General features: G+C 37.5%; 2 protein-coding genes across 2 annotated transcripts; both read left to right on the forward strand.

Annotated features, from left to right (window-relative positions):
• Window positions 1-327: 327 nt before the first annotated feature.
• fam169aa (family with sequence similarity 169 member Aa) lies at window positions 328-8,050 on the forward strand. Its single transcript, XM_067408249.1, has 9 exons — window positions 328-409; window positions 4,844-4,979; window positions 5,184-5,283; window positions 5,381-5,466; window positions 5,578-5,746; window positions 5,843-6,022; window positions 6,119-6,241; window positions 6,503-6,618; window positions 7,994-8,050. The coding sequence occupies exons 2-9, from the start codon at window positions 4,845-4,847 to the stop codon at window positions 8,048-8,050; spliced, it is 966 nt and encodes a 321-aa protein (XP_067264350.1). The 5' UTR covers window positions 328-409; window position 4,844.
• On the forward strand, window positions 7,674-18,855 carry zgc:194398 (midasin AAA ATPase-domain containing protein). Its single transcript, XM_067407985.1, has 3 exons — window positions 7,674-8,208; window positions 8,289-8,388; window positions 8,541-18,855. The coding sequence occupies exons 1-3, from the start codon at window positions 8,087-8,089 to the stop codon at window positions 17,964-17,966; spliced, it is 9,648 nt and encodes a 3,215-aa protein (XP_067264086.1). The 5' UTR covers window positions 7,674-8,086; the 3' UTR covers window positions 17,967-18,855.
• The last annotated feature ends 163 nt before the right edge of the window (window positions 18,856-19,018 follow it).

A 19,018-nucleotide genomic window follows, 5' to 3' on the forward strand; every position in this document is an offset into this window, starting at 1 on the left:
TAAATCGAGGGAACGAATTAGCCTACTACTTTTTTTAGAAAAACACTAACCTGCAAGATTTATTTCTCATGATAAGATTGAATTGTTTACTTCTAAATTGTACTAACAAAACATGTGTGTTTTAATAATTTTTGTTTTGAATATCAAGCGCGTTCCAGATTTAGACCTAGAATGTAGGTTTTAAGCAGTGTGAATGTGATTGCATAACGCGATTGTGCGCTCATCTCTCGTTGGCTGCTCGTGCGCTTCTCAAAGTGGAGGGAAAGAGAGTGTGGGAGGGGGCACGAGCTCGCACTTACATACACAACTACAATGTAACAGCCACGTAATATTCATCCACGGAGATTTACGGATGCAATTCGGGAATTAAAACATATTATAATCGACGGGAATAAAAAAAAAAAAACAGGTAAGTTCTGCCTGCTTTCTATGACAAATGCGTTGTTGTTATTTTTGTTCTTCAAATCAGAACAATGTAATGGCGTGACGTGCCAAGTACGCATCATCAGCGCACTGGATTAGTGTTTGTTTACTAAGCTCCTCGCTCCTGCTCGAGTTCATCAGGTCCACTTTTTATAAGGAATACATCATGCATATTTATTAAAATTCTTCACTTTTGCCCAAGGCTGGTCATTCTGTGTCGAGAATCGTTTGCACAAAACTGTTTTAACACTCTTGCAGAACATGTAAGAGCAAGTCCTAATATTTAATAAGGTTAGTTCATTATTAATGACACATGTGCGCGGTTTGTTATGCAATTGCAAGCTTTTGGGGGCTGCATATTTTGCCTGCGCTTTAGGCTACTTGACGAATCCTGCTCGGTCCACCTAAAGAGTGAGCTTAATTTCGCTCGAAAGCCCCCCACTGTGTGTTAATATCTATGTTATAGATGTTTAAACGCGAAAGATTTTTAACGCACATACGCACACAGCATAGTTGGCCATCCTTACTTAAAACCTCTCGAAACACCTTTCGACTGTCGTTCAAAAACAGACAAAGGGTTGCGAGGGAATATACGTTCTTTCGAAGTGTTGTTCCACAAATGTCTCTAGTTTCTCCACAAATGTCACTAGAGATGGAGGAACATGTGCAAGACGTGTTGGATAAGTTAAAGTTTTGTTTTAGTTCGTGGGACTTTAAATGCAGGGATTCCTCCTGCAGCGTGGCGGGACTCACACACCCACTCTGCTTTAGCTGCTTTTGCGCTTTGGGTACACAGTGTTACCAAACCTTTCAAGGCTTTTGTTAGGGGCCCATGCATTTCACTGGCGACCCTAAAGACCTTTTCTTGCGTTATATTTTAGATAAAAAGTCCGCTTTCGGTATTTTAACTTTATCTGGCCTTTGATTCCTTTATTTATATAAAAAGCTTGATCAAAAATAGTGTGTATGTTGTATAATATGATATATGTTACAACTGTGTGCTATTGAGTTGACGTGTAGAATGTTTGCATGGCTTGTTTTCATATTGGCCTATGTCACATGTAAAAGCCATGTGCAAAGCACCTCCTACGTGTCTTTAAAATGAGCATGAGCAATGTGTTAAATGTGTTCTGTACAAAACATTTCATACATGTCTGCTGTTCTTGTATATCGAAAATACAATGCATTTTCTAAATTGGAGACAAACTTTTTATTCTGATATAATATGATAGCTGTGAATTGATCGTATTGAATGGATCAAATTGAATCAATACATGACTGGCTTGTAAAAGAAGGAGTTCATCTGAAGTTGACATTCATTTTTTGTCATCAATTTTGTTAATCTAGCACATTGTGACAACCTAAGTTGCTGGTTAGTTGTTATGTTTGATATCTTTCAGACAACCTGGTTATGCAGTTGTAGTTTACAGTGAGCATGTTTGTGCTCAATGTAAAAAAAAAAAAAAAAGCTGATATTCATATTCAGTTGCCCTGCAGGTAGGTTGCCATGAGGAAGGTGTTCATCTGGTTTTCAGCAAACAACAACACGCACACAAAGCTTGCTTTTCTGCCTCACTGGTAATGTTTCCTGACAGAAGGGCCATTGACTAATTCATAAGGCTGCCCTTAACTGTTTTTTACTATCAAATATATAGGCACAGACATGAACAAACCCACTTTGTTATGTGGCTTACTAACAACACATTCTTGTATTGACTGGTTCAGGCACGAGCTAACATTCAGTCTGTGCTCATAAATGCATAATTAATTACAAATTGACTCATTCTTGTAGCTTCTGGAGTGTCTACTCTGCTTTGTATTTAGTGTTTTTCCCTAATAATACTGCAAATGTTTACTGTGTATGTCATTTATCATTGGGATTTGCACTTTCAGACGTAGTATTTGTCTTTTGGCAGTCTGTACAAGTAAAATACACACTTGATCTTTAAGACAAAAGCCTTGGCTGCAAGATGTAAGACAGCTTTACACATTAAACGAATGCCAAACCAGGAAAGGGGCCCACAGCACACATGACTTTGTTTGTTTTTGTAGTATGCTATATATATGTTGCTCCTCCCACTTATATGTTCTTCAGCTCCATGACTCTAGAGCTACTTCTTATGAAATGCACAAGAACCACTAATGTCTATGTGATTGAGTTGAGGCATTCTGGTGTGCCACACCTCCGCATTAAGCGATCTATTGATATATTTTTCTATCTCCACTGTAATAATCATCAAGAGCAGCTGTCAGTTCTATCACTCAGGGGCATTTCTTAGCCTTATGTCGCAAGCATCACATTCCTAACAAGCCACAGTTAAAGAGGTAGATACATTTAAGAAGACATGAAGCGCCTTGCATACTATAGTGTCAAAGTCTAAGTTAGAGGACAATGTGACATTTGTAACAAAGGAATCTACACTGAACAAAGAATCTCAGAACCCATAAAAAGTTTCTAATATGTACCGTTTACATAATCATATGTACACTTTTGGTACCAGTATGTACCTTTAAGTTACTAATATGCACTATTTAGGTACAATACCTTTTGAAAGGGGTAATGCCCCAGTGACAGCTTTTGTTCGCCTTTTTTTTTCTCAGAATACACACCTGTTCTGTTTCTACCTTGATTACCCAATTTAAGCCCGGAGTTCTTGTCCTGTATCGTCAAGTGTTTTCATGGTTGTGTTCTCCTGTGTTTGCCTTGTGGATTGTAATAAAGACTGTTTTTGTTTACAACTTTCTTCATCATGTGCTTCGTACAACCACAGCGTGACAAATGTATCACAGTTTCTGCAAAAATATTAAGCTGAACAACTGTTTTCAACATTGATAATTATAAGAAATGTCTATAAGAAATGAACACCAAATAAGCATATTAAAATGATTTCAGAAGGATAATGTGATACTGAAGACTGAAATACTGTCCGCTCCCTTTTTTAGAGGTTCTGTTTCTGGACGTTATTTTTTCCATTCATTTTTCCCATAAGGATTTTTAAAAAGTCTTCATTAAAGAGTTATAAGCCATGAATCAACCCGATCAGCTATGAGGTGAATCACAACAAAAGAGAAGCAAAAAAGTTTTTGAAAAAATGACAAAAAAAAACAACAAAGGTACAAGACTGTGTACTTAACAACTTAAGCGAGGGAAAGAACTGCTATCCTATGAAGTATTGTGAACCACATAATCAAATTTAAAACAATGGAGAAATAGAAAAATATACTCATTTATAAATGTTGATTTAATATATAAAAACAATAATATGTAAGCAATAAGGTACTCGAGGCTGTGCTGTATCGTGAATAAGTCACGGCTGAAAGGCGCTGTTAGGCAACCCCTTCAGCCGCAACTTATTTATGATACAGCACAAGCCTCGAATAACTTATTGCTTTTATAAAATGGTTACCAAACAAAACAAATATTAAAAGCCAAAATGTATCAATGCAACATTAATGAAGTAAAATCACTAAAAAGGCTTCCTTCCGCCAGAAAAAAAATAATCTCTGACTGTGAACAGCAACAGAACTTACAATATTACACCATTAGATGGTGGCAAAGACTGTCTTTATGAGTGTGTCAGTCAGTAGTGAAGACTTTTATATTGAAAAGACTAAACTGTTGTGAACACGGAACAAGACGCTACTGACCAATGCTTTGACTAGTGCTGTCAGTCACGGGAAAACCCCATAACTGTTAAAAGGACAAGATAATACATTGGACATTTAAACAGAGTTTTTTATTATGAACATAGGACTGACCTGAACGAAAATGCTAAATCTGAATGCAGGTAATAAACTCGCTCACTCAATCTTTTTCTCACAGTACTCTTCTACATTATACAGTAACAATATCGTTTATGTTGCTAAGAGTGGTTGCTAAGGGTGTTATGTGGTGATACACAGAACCATTGGGTGAAGCGGTCATAGCCGTGTTTTATCGTGAGTTAAAACATATTATAATCGATGGGAATTTAAAAAAAAACAGGTAAGTTCTGCATGCTTTCTATGACAAATGCTTTGTTCCGATTTGAAGAACAAAAATAACAACAATGTAATGGCGTGACGTGCCAAGTATGCATCAACAGCGCACTGCAACAGCTATTGACCAATCAGAATCAAGGCTGTTGAACTATGGCTGCTGAAAATTCAGCTTTGCCCTCACAGTATTGAATTACATTTTAAAATATATTCAAATAGATAATAGTTACTTTAAATTGTAATAATATTTCACAATATTACTGTTTTTATTGTAAATATGTTGGTCCCAAACCACACTCAAAATAAAGGAGCAATAAGCAGTTGTACATTATCATTTACAACTTCCATAGCCAAGTTAAGACATACATTTTTAGATATTATGCGTTTTTTTTTTTTTTTTTTTTTTTTATACATATAACAAATTCTATCATTTCTTCCATAGGATGGCATTCCCTGTAGATACTCTGACAAATGTGGATCATGAGTCCTTAGAGCTGGCAGCCGAGGAATACATGTCTCAGCTCCCCTACAGAAATCATGAAACATCTGAGTTCCTCAGCCTATCTGATTCCAAACAGGTAAGATGGGAGGTGCTATCTATAATGTCTGCATCCTTTCCCTTCAAAATTTATATTTAATTCTCAGGAAAGTTTAATATTATTGTTGATTATATTTTCACACTTTTTATTTTTGATGGCAATACTCTATAAACAACATTTCTTATATGAACAATGTGGTTTCAAAACATGTTCACATTTTCAAGTATGTTCTCTTGGTGACAGATAGCCATTGGACTCTGCAATGTGAGTTTTGTCCCTCTATATGGAATGGATTCTAAAAAGAAGCTCCTTGCATTGTTCTCACCTGACGACTTTACCACAGGTAATATGGTCAGAAGATATGAAAATCAGAATAATTTGTAACATATTGTGATGTTAACACTGTATATTTCACCAGACTTAGTACATTATATTTGCAGTTGTTGGGCTTTATTTGTTGGGACAATGGTGGGGAGTTGAAGATGTTCTTAAAACAGCAGAGCCCTCAAGAACAGGCCTGATCAAGGTCAGTGTTTTATCTTTTTTATGTAAGGCCATTAATGCTTACTTTGAAAATCAGAGATCAGTTGAATACATTTTTAAAACCACTACAAGACTAGTGCCATGCTTATCGTAGGTCAGTACTCTTGGGGAGAGGATAGTCCTTTATGTTCTCAACAGAATTGTGTTGAGACATGAGAAGAGCAGTGAAGATGTTTCCTTTCTCTGCCATTGTGAGCATGAAAGTGCAAAAATACTATGGAAGGATGGAGAGGCCATTGGCTTTTACTCATACAAACCCAAAGGTAATGAAAGTTCCTTCAAAGCCTTATGTACACTTCCAGACCTCTTTCTTGTTGTTTTTACCTTTTAGAAAACTTCACATTACTCTTCAATTACAGGTAGCTTGTGCAGAAACTTCTTGACCCAGTGTTATCAACTTCCTGTCATGGACACAGTATTTGTCAGGAAGTGTCACCGGGGCAAGGGCCATGGCGTGAAGATACTGGAAGACTTTGTTGGTAGCTTCAGAAAGGAGTTAATAGGGTTAAAGTATCCTCTTTCAAAAGCTATGTATAAAGGTATAGAAACAGACTTACATTCTGGTCAAATGTCACCTTTTCTCACATAACAGATATTATTCCTGGTTTCTACATTTGGTAACTCTTTCTTTACAGTTTGTGAAAAGTACTTCAGTATATATCCAGCAGACAAAGAGATTCTGTGGGAAGTAGAGAAAATAGGAAGCCCTTTTCAGAGAACTCTAATAGCAAAAAACCTACAGAAGTTGAAGCTAAAAGGTAAGGAAAATGCCTGTATTTTTAGCTTCAGTGATATGTAAATAAAAAACAAACAAACAATACACTGACTTCTAAAGCCATTTTTTGGCTATTCAGTGCTTTTGTCTGACATGATGATGTCTTTGAATCATCTTAATCTGGTAGCTTTTCTTTTACTTGTGATAATAATTCTGATTAATTAATTAATTAATTAATATCATTTAAATAATATGATTAAACTGTGTAATGGATTACAGCCCTAATCATGTTTTTCTTTATTAGCAGAGAAGGACCCGGTTGTAAGTAAACTGAATTTTGAGGAAGATGACGTCACTGCTCCCATGGAAATTGAGATCACAAAGGTTCAGGAAACCACTGAATATACAGCTGAGATTGTGGTACAAGAATTTTTGATTCTGTTACCTTTGTATTAATTAACTTTGTGTTCACAGAAAATAGATTTGATTAACTAGTTTCCAATTTGATTAAAAAAAAAAAAAAAAAAAAAAAAAATATATATATATATATATATATATATATATATATATATATATATATGGCAAATTCAGAACAATTCAATATGATTAACAATGCTCTTCAGCTCTGAAGAAAACAATGATGTCATCATATAGCTCAGTTAATTTCTCATCTGATACAATCAGGTCAGTAATATTGCTGAATATTAAGGGCCAGATTGACTAACAGCTTGCGCCAGCACAAACCCTCTTTTGGCGTTGAAAAGCTACTGTCTGGATTTACTAAAGACACGCAGTGCAAAACTGAGTTGTTTTGCGGCTGGCCTTATTGCATATGCATTTGTAGGAGTTTCCCCTTCAGATGCAAAATTTATGGAAAGAGAGTATTTAAATGAATCACACAACACAAATTACTAATGTTTACGCTCGTCAGTTTATTGATATTTGCACCATGATTTAACGCCCCAAAAAAGCATGTCTTAACCTATTTTGTGACATGGCTGCAAATGTTGCTGCTAGGAGGAGACACAGCAGAAAAAAGAGAGCACGTGGTAGAAGGGAGAAAATATTTTCCACTCATATTAATTTCTATGGAATGCCAGAGGAAGACGTTGTCCGAACATATAATTTGCCAAGCAGATTAGAAGATTGACAGATTACAAGTTGCGCCTGTGTCGACACATACCTGATGAGCATCAGCTCTATTTATTTAAGACCCAATGCTAATTTTTAGATCGTCTGTGTTCTTTAATTTGTGCGTCAGCAGTAGATCAGGTGCAAAACTTGCCACTCCCATCGGCGCATTTGCGAAATTACACTCTCACGCTAATTTGCCCCGTTTAGTAAATCAGGCCCTAAGTGTCCCCAACTACGCAAACCAAAGGCAACATTGGCAAAGAACCCAAAATTCCATCAGGTGACAGAATGGAGAAGATAAAAAAAAAAAAAAAAAAAAAAAAAAAAAACTTTGGGAGAAACCAGGCTTAGTCGGGGGACCAGTCCACCTCTGGCCAAATGAATGCACAATGTGTGATTATGATTCCAGGCTGCATCACAAGTCAGATTGTGGAATTGATATCATTCAGGATATTTCATCTAGTTCCTTCTGCTAAAAGATTGGGATTTCATTGGCATATGCAAATGAAATTCTCACAAAATGTGTTGGCAAACTAATTAAATTTTTAACAATTTGATTTGATTAATAAATTAGACTGAATTGTTAAATTCATATTGAATCTGTAAATTATGAAGTATATTATGAAGTAAATCTTATATCCAATATTGATATTAACTTTAGGAGGAGACCATTACAGACATCACCAAAGGCAAGTATAATCTTTTTTTTGAACAATAATTTGTTCAATAAAGTCTCTCCAGCCAAATCTAACTGATGTTCTTCACTGTTACAGAAGTAGATGACATACCTGTCACAAGGCGTGGCAGAGGTAGCGACCTGAAACGCAGAGCTATCAGAGAAAATTCAGAGGAGAGGCTTTCAAAGATCATTATCAGGTAACATTACTTGTCAGCAGAATACCATATATCAGTATTAATTACTACATTATGTTCATAATTAACTATGCCTCACAAAGGGTGGAAGACATTGAGGCAGGAGTTGAAAGTCCAATTGAAGTGGCAACCGAGGAACATCTTGATGATACTTTTTCTGTAAAAGAATCAGAAACTCTCAGGGTATGAATACAACCAAATAAACCTATGGTTTATGTTTGTTTCATTAATAAACAGCTTGAACAGTATTATTATGTACTTAAAATGTCCTTTTTTCAAATTTTCACACTTACTTTTAGTACAGTCATTAACATCTGTCTTCTCTAATTTGGCAGAGTACAACAGACACAGTAACTACAACTGTGACAAACATTTCAGAGGTTAGAAGTTCACAGAAAGAGGAGGAATGGGAAATTGAAAAAGACAAAGTCACAGCTACATCAGAGGGGACTCCAGTCACCCACTTCACCACAGCTGGGGAAATAAAGAGCCAAGGAGGCAGTGAGAAGGAATGCGAAATGGTTAATAAGGAGCACACTGTAGTAATACAAAGAGCCACTATAGGGTCTATTGACCAAAGCCAACTTCAGTCTGTGGTGGATATAGAAATTGTCAAGATGAGTACAGGAACTGAAGAGGAAAAAATTGAGAATTTAGAAAAGAACAAAGAGGTTGAGACAGATAAAACTGTGTGTGAGGCAGAGAAGGAAGAAATAAAGCAAATGCTGGATGAACCTGAAGAGGAAAAGGCTGTGAGTGGGACTGTTGAAACATATAACAATACTGAATCTTTAGAAGAGACAGATCAATCAGGGACTCTTGCTAACAAAGCAGAAGAGTCTAAGGTTGAGGAATACAATGAAAAAGACAAGCTTACAGTGGAAACTGATTTTACTATGGATGCTGAAATCATACAGGTTGGGGAAACTGTAGATGTAGATGTAGTTCCAGAAATTTCAGAAATAGACCAAGAAGAAGCACCACAACAGTCATCTGTAGAGTCTGCTGAGGTGCCCAAATTGAAAACAACACCTGAAGAGGATGAGGAGACAGTGGAGAATAGCTCTATGATGACTGAAGCCAAACTTTCTCCTAAAGAGGCAAGTGATAATCACGGAGAGATAGATATTGCTGAACAAGATGAAATGAAGTCAGTGTCAACTGAGGAACAAGCAGATGAAGAAATTATGAGAATGGAGAAACAAGATGGTACATTGGACACAAGAGAAGCATATAATGCAGCAGCTGATGGTAAAATAACTCCAGAACAATCAACTGGATATGAAGAACAAGAGGGTGAGCCAGAACCTGAAACCACAGAGGTTGTTCTTTCAAGCCAAGTTGAGAAACCAGAGGAGAGAAGAGACACTGAACAAGCTAAAGACGATGCAGATAAGTTGATTCCCAAACAAGGCAAACAAGCTCAAAAGAAAGGATCTACTGACACCCCAAGTAGATCAACAAGTCTTAGAGATCAACCTGTTGACCCTGGGGTGACAGTTAGATGTCTCAGAAGCACTTCGAAAACAATCAAAATCACCCCTGTTAGGAGATCTACACGTAGCAAAGCAGTGGTTCAGCAGGTGGAAAGTGTTGAGCCACAAGTTGAGGCAAAATTCAGGACTGATGAAAACTCAGAAAGGGATGAAGTTATTGCAAAGGAAATAGGTACAGAGGAGGGTGAAAAGGCAAACACAAATGTTGATGAAACAGTAGTCATTGAAACTGGAATTTCTGAAGTGCTGAAAGCAACAGAAATAGATGACAAAGAGAAAACACCTCAGATTACAGAAGGTACTGAAAAGGACATCCCACCTGTAGAAGCAGAACCTGATGAGGACGTAACAGAAAAAGTTAAAGAAATCAAAACGATGGAGAACAAAGAAGCAAATTTAGTTAGACAAAGAGACATTTGTGTAGAGATGAGCAGTCTTGCTCAGGAGAAAAATGTCCAGGAAGAGGAGGCACCAGTCAGGACAGAAATAAGTCTTAGACGTAGAACAATAAGAGTTCAGTCTCCACTGAGAAGGAAATCTAGACGTGTACAAAATCAAGAAGCTGAACCAGATGTTGAACATCAGGAAAGACATGCAGTGGTGCCCAAGAGTAAAAGTGAATCAATCTCAACAACAGAAAAGAGAGTTGAAGAAATGGATCAAGAGGTAAACAAGATGGAGAACAAGGAAATAAATTTAGCTGAGTTGGAGCCAGTGGAAGAACCAAACATGATTAGAAATGAAGATGAAAAAACTTCAACAGAAGAGACCGTGAATGTCTGTTTACCAATTATTACAACAGAAAGACTTGATGATATGAAAACTGTGGAAACTGCAGCTGTTGATACTGAGAAATCCGAGCTACTGATGGGTGTAGAAATAGATGATCAAGAAAAAGTAGCAGAACCTGATGAGGAGAGAGGGATAGAGGATGGTACTCCAGTAATAAAAATACAAAAAGCCACAGTAGTACATGTAGATTTGAACAAACTTTCCCAAAATACAGAGGAGGTTGAGAGTCCAGAAGTCTTAAAACATTCCCAAATGGAGGAACATCTGGAACTGGATAAACCAGATAAAAGTGAACAAGAACTGTGCAATGTGGCATCAGAAGAGGAGGAACAAAAAGAAGAAATACAAACACAGGAAGACACTGAAATGATCCCTGAGGAAGAAAAAATAGAGGAAGAAAAGAGCACAGCTGAAGAGCTAAACAAACTCGATGAACAAGACATGGCATTTGAGGAGCAAAAGCCAACAGGAGATTTGGCCACAATGCACAATCCTCAGAGCAACCTGGTGGAAAGCAATAAAAATGAAAACAATCAGAATGAGGATGAAATTGTAGAAGCAGAACCTGAAGAGGATGTGGTAGAAAAAGACGCTGGGAACAAGGAAACAAATTTAGCTGTGACAAAGGACACAGTTGAGGAGGCACCTGAGATGGGAGAAGAAACCAATTTAGAGCAACAGAAAAATGAACCATTGATTAAAAATGTGAATGAAACAGCTGAGACAGAAAAACCCATGGAGATGGATCCAGTGGTTAACAAGGAGCAAACATATGTTATAGAGGAGACCACTATTCAAATAGAGGAGAAGACCTCACAGGTGGAAAGCACTGAAACCAATCAAAGTGACAATGAAAGGATAACAAGAAGAAGTCTCAGGCTCAGTGCAAAATCAGTCACAGAATCTACACAGAAGACCAGGAAATCTAAACGTCTCCACAAAGCAGAGTTGGAACCAGTAAAAGAAGCAGATACGAGTAAAAATAAATGTGAAGAAACCTCAGCAACAACAGAAAGGACTGTGAATGTGTGTATACCAGTAATTACAGTAGAGACCAGCTTGGAAAGTCCTGATGAAATACAAATTACAAACGTTGAGAAAACTTCAGCTGTTGAACCTGAGACGTCTGAACTTCTCATGGGTGTAGAAACAGATGATAAAAATGAGGCACCTCAGATTGTACAGGAGGTCTCATTTGTGGAAGCAGAACCTGATGAGGAGGTAGAGGAAGATGATGGTACTCCAATAATACAGCTGCAAAAAGCCACTGTAGTACTTGTAGATTTAAACACAAACCTTTCCCAAAATACAGAAGGAGAGCATGACACTCCACAAGTCCATTCCCAGACAGAGGAACAACTGGAACTGGATGAACCAGATAAAAGTGAATATCAACAATGTATCCAGACATCAGAAAATGAGGAACAGCAAGAAGAACTACAAAAAGAGGAAGATACTGAAAAGACCCCTGAGGAAGAAGAGAACAAAACAGAGGAAGAAAACACAGTTGAAGAACAGAATAAACTTGATAAACAAGACATGACGTTTGAGGAGCAGAAACCAACAGAAGATTTGGAAGGACAAAATTATGTAAAGGAGACAGAGATTGTAGAGGATTATGAGGCAGCCATAGATGTAGATGTGGAAGAAGCTGTAACATCTAAAGATCATCCAGAAGCAACAACAATGGCAGACAAAATAATTCAGGAGGCAGATATTGCTTTAAAAGAGAAACAAATGGACAGTGGTGTAGAAATTAGTGGTCTTACTCAGGAGGCACCAGAAGCTGTCCAGGAAATCTTAGAAGAGGAGGTACCGGTCAGCACAGAGAGAAGTCTCAGACGTAGAACAATAAAAGTTCAGTCACCACCAAGAAGGAAATCTAGACGTGTACAAAAACAAGAAGCTGAAGTTTTTGAAGATAAAACTAGAGAAGTCCCAATAACAGGAAAGGGAGTTGATGAAATGCACAAAGAAGGAGAAGAAATAGATGATAAAGAGGAAACGCTTCAAAAATCAACTTTAGAGGCTACTGATGAGATTATACCACTTATTGAAGAAAAACATGATGAGGAAATAATAAAAAAAGGATTTGAAGAAACCAACGAGATAGAGAACAAGGAAACTAATTTTGATATGACAAAGGACACAGATGAGAAGGCACCTGAAATGGTAGAAGAAGCCAATTTAGAGCAACAGGAAAATGAGCCATTGGTTAAAAATCAGAAAGAAACAGATGAGACAGAAAAGCCCATGGAAATTGACCCAGTGGTTAACAAGGAGCAAACGCACATTATTGAGGAGACCACTACTCAGATAGAGGAGAAGACCTCACAGGTAGAAAGCACTGAAACCAATCAAAGTGACAATGAAAGGATCACAAGAAGTAGTCTCAGGCTCAGTGCAAAATCAGTCACAGAATCTACACAGAAGACCAGAAAATCTAAACGTCTCCACAAAGCAGAGTTGGAACCAGTAAAAGCAGCAGATATGAGTGAAAATAAATATGAAGAAACCTCAGAAAAGACAGAAGAGACTGTGAACGTGTGTATACCAGTAATTACAGTAGAGCCCAATTTGGAAAGTATTGGTGAAATAGCAAACACAAATCTTGAAGAAACTACAGCTGTTGAACCCGAGACGTCTGAACCGCGGATGGGTGTAGAAACAGATGATAAAAATGAGGCACGTCAGATTGTACAGGAGGTCTCATTTGTGGAAGCAGAACCTGATGAGGAGGTAGAGAAAGATGATGGTACTCCAATAATACAGCTGCAAAAAGCCACTGTAGTAATTGTAGATTTAAACACAAACCTTTCCCAAAATACAGAAGGACAGTGTGACACTCTAGAAGTCATAACGCATTCCCAGACAGAGGAACAACTGGAACTAGATGAACCAGACAAAAGTGAATATCAACAACGTATCCAGACATCAGAAAATGAGGAACAGCAAGAAGAACTACAAAAAGAGGAAGATACTGAAAAGACCCCTGAGGAAGAAAAGAACAAAATGGAGGAAGAAAAGACAGTTGAAGAACAGAATAAACATGATAAACGAGACATGACGTTTGAGGAGCAGAAACCAACAGAAGATTTGGAGGGACAAAATGATGTAAAGGAGATTGTAGAGGAATATAAGGCAGTCGTAGATGAAGACATGAAAGAAGCTGTAACATCTAAAGAGCATCCAGAAGCAACAACAATGGCAGAAAATGATCAAGATATTGCTTTAAAAGAGAAACAAATGGACAGTGGTGTAGAAATTAGTGGTCTTACTCAGGAGGCACCAGAAGCTGATCAGGAAATCTTAGAAGAGGAGGTACCAGTCAGCACAGAGAGAAGTCTCAGACGTAGAACAATAAAAGTTCAGTCACCACCAAGAAGGAAATCTAGACGTGTACAAAAACAAGAAGCTGAAGTTTTTGAAGATAAAACTAGAGAAGTCCCAATAACAGAAAAGGGAGTTGATGATATGCACAAAGAAGGTGAAGAAATAAATGATAAAGAGGAAACGCTTCAAAAATCAACTTTAGAGGCTACTGATGAGATTATACCACTTATTGAAGAAAAACATGATGAGGAAATAATAAAAAAAGGATTTGAAGAAACCAATGAGATAGAGAACAAGGAAACTAATTTTGATATGACAAAGGACACAGATGAGAAGGCACCTGAAATGGTAGAAAAAGCCAATTTAGAGCAACAGGAAAATGAGCCATTGGTTAAAAATCAGAAAGAAACAGATGAGACAGAAAAGCCCATGGAAATTGACCCAGTGGTTAACAAGGAGCAAACGCACATTATTGAGGAGACCACTATTCAAATAGGGGAGAAGACCTCACAGGTAGAAAGCACTGAAACCAATCAAAGTGACAATGAAAGGATCACAAGAAGAAGTCTCAGGCTCAGTGCAAAATCAGTCACAGAATCTACACAGAAGACCAGAAAATCTAAACGTCTCCACAAAGCAGAGTTGGAACCAGTAAAAGCAGCAGATATGAGTGAAAATAAATATGAAGAAACCTCAGAAAAGACAGAAGAGACTGTGAACTTGTGTATACCAGTAATTACAGTAGAGCCCAATTTGGAAAGTATTGGTGAAATAGCAAACACAAATCTTGAAGAAATTTCAGCTGTTGAACCCGAGACATCTGAACCGCTGATGGGTGTAGAAACAGATGATAAAAATGAGGCACCTCAGATTGTACAGGAGGTCTCATTTGTGGAAGCAGAACCTGATGAGGAGGTAGAGAAAGATGATGGTACTCCAATAATACAGCTGCAAAAAGCCACTGTAGTAATTGTAGATTTAAACACAAACCTTTCCCAAAATACAGAAGGAGAGTGTGACACTTTAGAAGTCCTAACGCATTCCCAGACAGAGGAACAACTGGAACTAGATGAACCAGACAAAAGTGAATATCAACAACGTATCCAGACATCAGAAAATGAGGAACAGCAAGAAGAACTACAAAAAGAGGAAGATACTGAAAAGACCCCTGAGGAAGAAAAGAACAAAATGGAGGAAGAAAACACAGTTGAAGAACAGAATAAACATGATAAACAAGACATGACGTTTGAGGAGCAGAAACCAACAGAAGATTTGGAGGGACAAAATGATGTAAAGGAGATTGTAGAGGAATATAAGGCAGTTGTAGAAGAGGATGTGGAAGAAGCTGTAACATCTAAAGAGCATCCAGAAGCAACAAAAATGGCAGAAAATGATCAAGATATTGCTTTAAAAGAGAAACAAATGGACAGTGGTGTAGAACTTAGTGGTCTTACTCAGGAGGCACCAGAAGCTGTTCAGGAAATCTTAGAAGAGGAGGTACCGGTCAGCACAGAGAGAAGTCTCAGACGTAGAACAATAAAAGTTCAGTCACCACCAAGAAGGAAATCTAGACGTGTACAAAAACAAGAAGCTGAAACAGATGTTGAACATCAAGAAAGACAAACAGTGGTGACCAAGAGTAAAACTGAATCAGTTTCAATGACAGAAATGACAGTTGAAGAAATGGATCAAGAAGTCAACAGGATGGAGAACAAGGAAGCAAATTCAGCTGAGATGGAGCCAGTGGAAGAGGATACTGAGAAGATTATCCCACTTGTAGAAGGAGAACCTGATGAGGATGTAATAGAGAAAAGGTTTGAAGAAATCAACTGGATGCAGATCAAGGAAACAAGCTTAGAGAATGATGCGGCTCCTGAGATGGGAAGAGAGGATGCCAATTTAGAGCAACATGAAAATGAGCCATTGGTTAAAAATGAGAAAGAAACAGCCGAGGCAGAAAAACCCATGGAGGTGGATAAAGTTCCAGTGCTTTGCAACGAGCAAACATGCATTATAGAAGAGACCACCATTCAAGAGAAGGTCGCACAGATGGAAAGCTCTGAAACCAATGAAAATAAAAGCGAAAGGATCACAAGGAGAAGTGTGAGGATCAGTGGAAAGCCAGTCACATCTACAAAGAAGACAAGAAAATCTACACGTCTCCACACAGCGGAGTTGGAACCAGTGAAAGAAGCAGATATGAGTGGAAATGAAGAAACCTCATCAACAACAGTAGAGACTGCGAATGTCTGTCTACCGATTATTACAGTAGAGGCCAGTGTGAACAGTCTTGATGAAGATGGAAATATGGCTTCCATGAGTAGAGAAGTGGAAACTACTTCATATGAGCAAGAGATAGACATATCAATTGATAAAGGAAAGGTGGATGAAGCTTTGCCTGACAAATCTACAGATGATGAAGAAGACAAGACCAAGAGCTCAATTAAAACAACTGAAAATGAAATTCTGGTGGAAACACAAAAAAATGTAGAGGGGGGTGTTCAAGATGAAGAAAAAGCGGAGCCTCCACAGGAAAACGCAGGCCAGAAACACGAGGAGAATATTCAGGAGAACAAAAGAACAAGCTCAGTAGAAGAGGATGTTGCTCAACAAGAATTAGCACTGTCAAAAGAGGAAAATGTGGGGGAAACCAATCCGACAAATGAACTTAAGACAACAGCTGTGGAGGAGAAGGTTGTTGTAGAAAGCTCGGATCAAGAAGCACCCTTCATTACAAGAAGAAGTCTCAGATACCGAACAGTAACAGTCCAGTCTACACCAAGAAGAAAATCAAAACACCTCCACAGACAAGAGGTGGAGTCAGAAAAAGTAACAAAGGACAACATATGTGGAAATGAAAATGACTCAGCAATACAGGAAACAGCTGATGATTTAAATATCCCTATGGAGAAGGAGAATAGGGCATTAAATGCTGAAGAGAGCATTGCTGAATTTGAAAATTCAAAGACAAAAGAAGGAGAAGGCATTATTCAGGAAAATATAGAAGGAAAGGCAGAAGAAACAGGGGCAAAAGATGATGCTGTAGAGGAAGGAAATGAAGTCCTGTTTGAAATCAATGAAAGTAGCAGTGCCAGCCCAGAAAACACTAAGCAGAACAAGACTCAAGAGGAACATTTTGAGAGAGATGTACAGGTGCTCAAGGAACAGGAGGATGAGGTCTCAAGTGCACAGGAGGAAGAGAAACCACTCCAGGAAAGAGAAAATGAGGAAGCAGTGCAAGGAAGCTCTTTTGGTTTGGAGGAAACAGCAGTGGAAAGGAGAACCCTGAGAAAAAGACTGACTGTTGAAATAGCTGCTCCAAGAAAATCAAAACGTCTTCGCAAACAAGAGCATGATGAAGATAGCGAGCAAGTCAAGGAGGTGGTTATGGAACAAACTGAGACAGTTGAAGTGACATTTACAGCAGATAATGTAGAGCTGAGCTCAGATGTACCTGCAGCAGTTTTTGAGGGCAGCAATTTGGGTGGAGAAATACAGCAGAAAAATGCAGAAGGGACTAAATCAGATGGAGATTGTAATATACATGAAGACACCAAGACAGATGCAGGTGAATCTCAAGAGGAGCTGAAAGAGAAAATAGTAAATAAACCTCAAACAGATGAGGATAACGAAGAGGTTATGGAGCAAAATAGCAAGAAATTAGAAGAGACAGGTGAAATGGAGGAAGTGATAGAGCAACATGTGGAGACAGAAAAGCAAAAGCTTGAGTCCAGTACAAATGAGGGCTTCACTTTAGTGTTGGAGGTAGAGGAAACATCTGATCAAGAAGAAAACAAAGCAGATGAGGAGAGCAGAGTGGCCATGGAGGCCCCAAAAGACATATTCACATCTGCAGAAAAATCTGATGAAGGTGAAGAAAATATCTCTGATGAGGATGAGAAAGGTCTTGCCATTGAAAAGCATGTTCTCAAAAGTAGGTCAAGTACATCTTCAAGCAGACGAAGATCAACGAGACTGCAAATGCATGAACCTAAAAAGACCACTAAAGAAGATGGATCGGATTCAGAGTCAGAAGTACAACAAACAGCGAAACAGAGACATCAGAGAAAAAGAAAAGCCATAACTGACTTGACACCTGCACGCAGATCAAAACGCTATGTTAGGGGGAAAAATGTTTAGCAGATCTGTGGCTCTTGTATTATTACAAACTTCCTATGCATTGCTTAAGGGACCTACCAATTATATACATAATGTGAAGTTTTCTATTACATTTTCATTTGCAAAATAATGCAAATTATTTTAAACAACTATATTTTGTATTTCTTTCGGCGGTATTGGGGATTTTATAAAATATTCGTTTCTTGAAATTATGAATTACTGGTAAATTAAGCATGATAATTATAACATTTTAGATGGTAAATGTCTAACTATAGTATATTTAGGATAGACTCAAGTTAGACACAGTTATTGTTTCTTTTTACATTTTTATTCTATATTGTGCTTTGCAATTTCATTATAGAGGAAGTTTTTAACGTAGCACTATTTTTTATATATTCCATAGTAGTTTTTATCTTAAATCCAGAAAATTCTAATAAATGAATTCACATGGAACAATTCACTACATTCAGTTTTGAATAGGATGCTAAATTAAATATTGTTGCTCATTTTCAGAGTAAACAAGCAAGTGTTTTGTCTGAATTTTTTTCCCCAATGTGCTGTATGTGCTTCATTACATGTAGTGTACCTTTCAAAGTTGAGTTTGTGACACGTTTTGTGACTGCAGTGTCCCAAATTATAGAGAATCTGCAACAACTGCTCTTGTTTTATTGCCAAGGAAATTATATTAGTCTTTTGTGAATCTCAAAGCAATATATTTTGTAACTGGATCCGTTTTATCATTTTCATAGCAAATGGTGGTGAATGTGTAATGCTATAGGTTTGTTTAGCACTCTTGTTTAGCATTCTGTTAGCATGTACCTTAACATTTTATTTTTTACATCGATATTAAAATGTAAAAAGAATGACTCTTTTCTTTTGTTTTTCTCTGTGATTGTCCTGTGAAAACATTTCCCTGAACTGTGATTTGTCAGATCATTTTTCTTAAATGTTTAAATAAATTCATAAAATACACTGTCATTTTAATTGTATCAATTGTATGCTTAGATATGCTCCAGCATCCTTTGCAATCCTAAAAAACATAAAACAAGCAAAAGGTTACTGAAAAGGATGTC

The sequence above is a fragment of the Chanodichthys erythropterus genome, chromosome 13 (assembly GCF_024489055.1).
Source record: "Chanodichthys erythropterus isolate Z2021 chromosome 13, ASM2448905v1, whole genome shotgun sequence".
Classification (NCBI taxonomy): domain Eukaryota; kingdom Metazoa; phylum Chordata; class Actinopteri; order Cypriniformes; family Xenocyprididae; genus Chanodichthys; species Chanodichthys erythropterus.